We start from the raw sequence: 3210 nt of genomic DNA on the forward strand, positions 1-3210 counted from the left end.
CCGTGGACGGAATGAGTTATCCTAGTGAACTTCTTTCAAAATTCAACAGAATCCAAAGTCTTGGTTATTGGAGCCGTGAAGAAATCTGATTTAATGCAATTTAGTGTAAGCAGTACAAAGTTGTGTAAAAATAGCCGTCAAAATCTTAATGTGGACCCGGAGTCGAATTTAATTTGATTCAATTCAGTAGCAATAGTGTTCATGATAGTATAAATAGTTCTCTGTCTAGACTTGAACAAGTTCAAGAACGAAGCTCCGTGAAAAATGGGCGTAAAGATTTTCGCGCACCAAATAACAGCGTCGAATCATCATGTCATGGCACAAATGAGTTTACTACTGTCAGTGATTATGACCAGCTTGAATTGAAGTGTTGCGGGTTGCCGTTTAGTGTCTAGAGGGTTGCCGTTTAGTGTCTAGCGGGTTGCCGTTTAGTGTCTAGCGGGTTGCCGTTTAGTGTCTAGCGGGTTGCCGTTTAGTGTCTAGCGGGTTGCCGTTTAGTGTCTAGCGGGTTGCCGTTTAGTGTCTAGCGGGTTGCCGTTTAGTGTCTAGCGGGTTGCCGTTTAGTGTCTAGCGGGTTGCCGTTTAGTGTCTAGCGGGTTGCCCTTTAGTGTCTAGCGGGTTGCCGTTTAGTGTCTAGCGGGTTGCCGTTTAGTGTCTAGCGGGTTGCCGTTTAGTGTCTGGCGGGTTGCCGTTTAGTGTCTGGCGGGTTGCCGCTTAGTGTCTGGCGGGTTGCCGTTTAGTGTCTGGCGGGTTGCCGTTTAGTGTCTGGCGGGTTGCCGTTTAGTGTCTGGCGGGTTGCCGTTTAGTGTCTGGCGGGTTGCCGTTTAGTGTCTGGCGGGTTGCCGTTAGTTGTCGCTGAAATTGGTAAACGAGAATCACCGAATCTAATCGAATTGCCGGCCAAACTTCATTCATTTGGAGAAATCACTGAAGTTTCAACTTCTTCGACATCATCAGATTCGTCGTCATCAAATCTTGACACTAATGCCATGATACATATGACGATCACACTAATGACAATATAATGATTTGTGTAAACGCCCTTCTCGGAAGCTCGGAAAATTATGAACTGGTGATAGCTGAATCGCCGCAAATAGTAGCGGACTTCGGACGGGATCAACGCCACGTCAGTTCTTGATTGCAATTCAGTTTTACCGATTCAAAATCTGGAAGAAAATCTGCCGAAATGACCAATTGTATCAACCAATAGGCGTCTAAGTTGTTGTATAAACAACATGTCACAATAAATTGTGAACAGAATAAACAATGTCTACCAATGTCATGAGTTTCATCCCAACCGAATGTGATGCTAAGAAATGTGCCGCCGCGAAGAAATGTGCCGCCGCGAAGAAATGTGCCGCCGCGAAGAAATGTGCCGCCGCGAAGAAATGTGCCGCCGCGAAGAAATGTGCCGCCGCGAAGAAATGTGCCGCCGCGAAGAAATGTGCCGCCGCGAAGAAATGTGCCGCCGCGAAGAAATGTGCCGCCGCGAAGAAATGTGCCGCCGCGAAGAAATGTGCCGCCGCGAAGAAATGTGCCGCCGCGAAGAAATGTGCCGCCGCGAAGAAATGTGCCGCCGCGAAGAAATGTGCCGCCGCGAAGAAATGTGCCGCCGCGAAGAAATGTGCCGCCGCGAAGAAATGTGCCGCCGCGAAGAAATGTGCCGCCGCGAAGAAATGTGCCGCCGCGAAGAAATGTGCCGCCGCGAAGAAATGTGCCGCCGCGAAGAAATGTGCCGCCGCGAAGAAATGTGCCGCCGCGAAGAAATGTGCCGCCGCGAAGAAATGTGCCGCCGCGAAGAAATGTGCCGCCGCGAAGAAATGTGCCGCCGCGAAGAAATGTGCCGCCGCGAAGAAATGTGCCGCCGCGAAGAAATGTGCCGCCGCGAAGAAATGTGCCGCCGCGAAGAAATGTGCCGCCGCGAAGAAATGTGCCGCCGCGAAGAAATGTGCCGCCGCGAAGAAATGTGCCGCCGCGAAGAAATGTGCCGCCGCGAAGAAATGTGCCGCCGCGAAGAAATGTGCCGCCGCGAAGAAATGTGCCGCCGCGAAGAAATGTGCCGCCGCGAAGAAATGTGCCGCCGCGAAGAAATGTGCCGCCGCGAAGAAATGTGCCGCCGCGAAGAAATGTGCCGCCGCGAAGAAATGTGCCGCCGCGAAGAAATGTGCCGCCGCGAAGAAATGTGCCGCCGCGAAGAAATGTGCCGCCGCGAAGAAATGTGCCGCCGCGAAGAAATGTGCCGCCGCGAAGAAATGTGCCGCCGCGAAGAAATGTGCCGCCGCGAAGAAATGTGCCGCCGCGAAGAAATGTGCCGCCGCGAAGAAATGTGCCGCCGCGAAGAAATGTGCCGCCGCGAAGAAATGTGCCGCCGCGAAGAAATGTGCCGCCGCGAAGAAATGTGCCGCCGCGAAGAAATGTGCCGCCGCGAAGAAATGTGCCGCCGCGAAGAAATGTGCCGCCGCGAAGAAATGTGCCGCCGCGAAGAAATGTGCCGCCGCGAAGAAATGTGCCGCCGCGAAGAAATGTGCCGCCGCGAAGAAATGTGCCGCCGCGAAGAAATGTGCCGCCGCGAAGAAATGTGCCGCCGCGAAGAAATGTGCCGCCGCGAAGAAATGTGCCGCCGCGAAGAAATGTGCCGCAACATTACGTGCTTTTCCAAACTATGTGAAGAGTATAACTGCGTTGATACTGTAAATATTGAAAATATATCTTTCTGGTACAGGTGTAAATGTTCATTTATTGCGCGTAATTTGTAAGCTCTGACAAATATGATTGATGACATCAGGTATTAATAGAGATAGACGATCGCCGATCGCGCCAAGTTCATTAGCATGAGCCGACACCACGGTATGTCACCAAAGTTTTGCACGCGGTAGTTATCGGTTATGAAGAACCTCTCTTACCGGCGTGGTTAGTTGCTTGGTTGATAGCACGTGAAACTGCCAGCACGTGAAACTGCCAGCACGTGAAACTGCCAGCACGTGAAACTGCCAGCACGTGAAACTGCCAGCACGTGAAACTGCCAGCAACACCTCCAAACTCGGTGAGACCCGATGAACTGTTGGGCAAAATAACCCAGAGTTATCAGCCTTTATATATCCTCAGCCAACGCTTAAGGAAAGGGGTCCTTCATTAATCACGTGATCCTTTTTTTTTAAAGCATCCCCCCCCCCCCCCCCCCCCTCCTTAGCGATACGTGGTGAGGTTTAC

General features: G+C 51.8%; 1 protein-coding gene across 1 annotated transcript; it reads left to right on the top strand.

Annotated features, from left to right (window-relative positions):
- The first annotated feature begins 1266 nt into the window (after positions 1–1266).
- Positions 1267–2694, top strand: LOC124292779. Its single transcript, XM_046730663.1, has one exon. The coding sequence runs from the start codon at positions 1267–1269 to the stop codon at positions 2692–2694; it is 1428 nt and encodes a 475-aa protein (XP_046586619.1).
- Positions 2695–3210: the final 516 nt, after the last annotated feature.

This window comes from Neodiprion lecontei, chromosome 2 (assembly GCF_021901455.1).
Source record: "Neodiprion lecontei isolate iyNeoLeco1 chromosome 2, iyNeoLeco1.1, whole genome shotgun sequence".
NCBI lineage: Eukaryota > Metazoa > Arthropoda > Insecta > Hymenoptera > Diprionidae > Neodiprion > Neodiprion lecontei.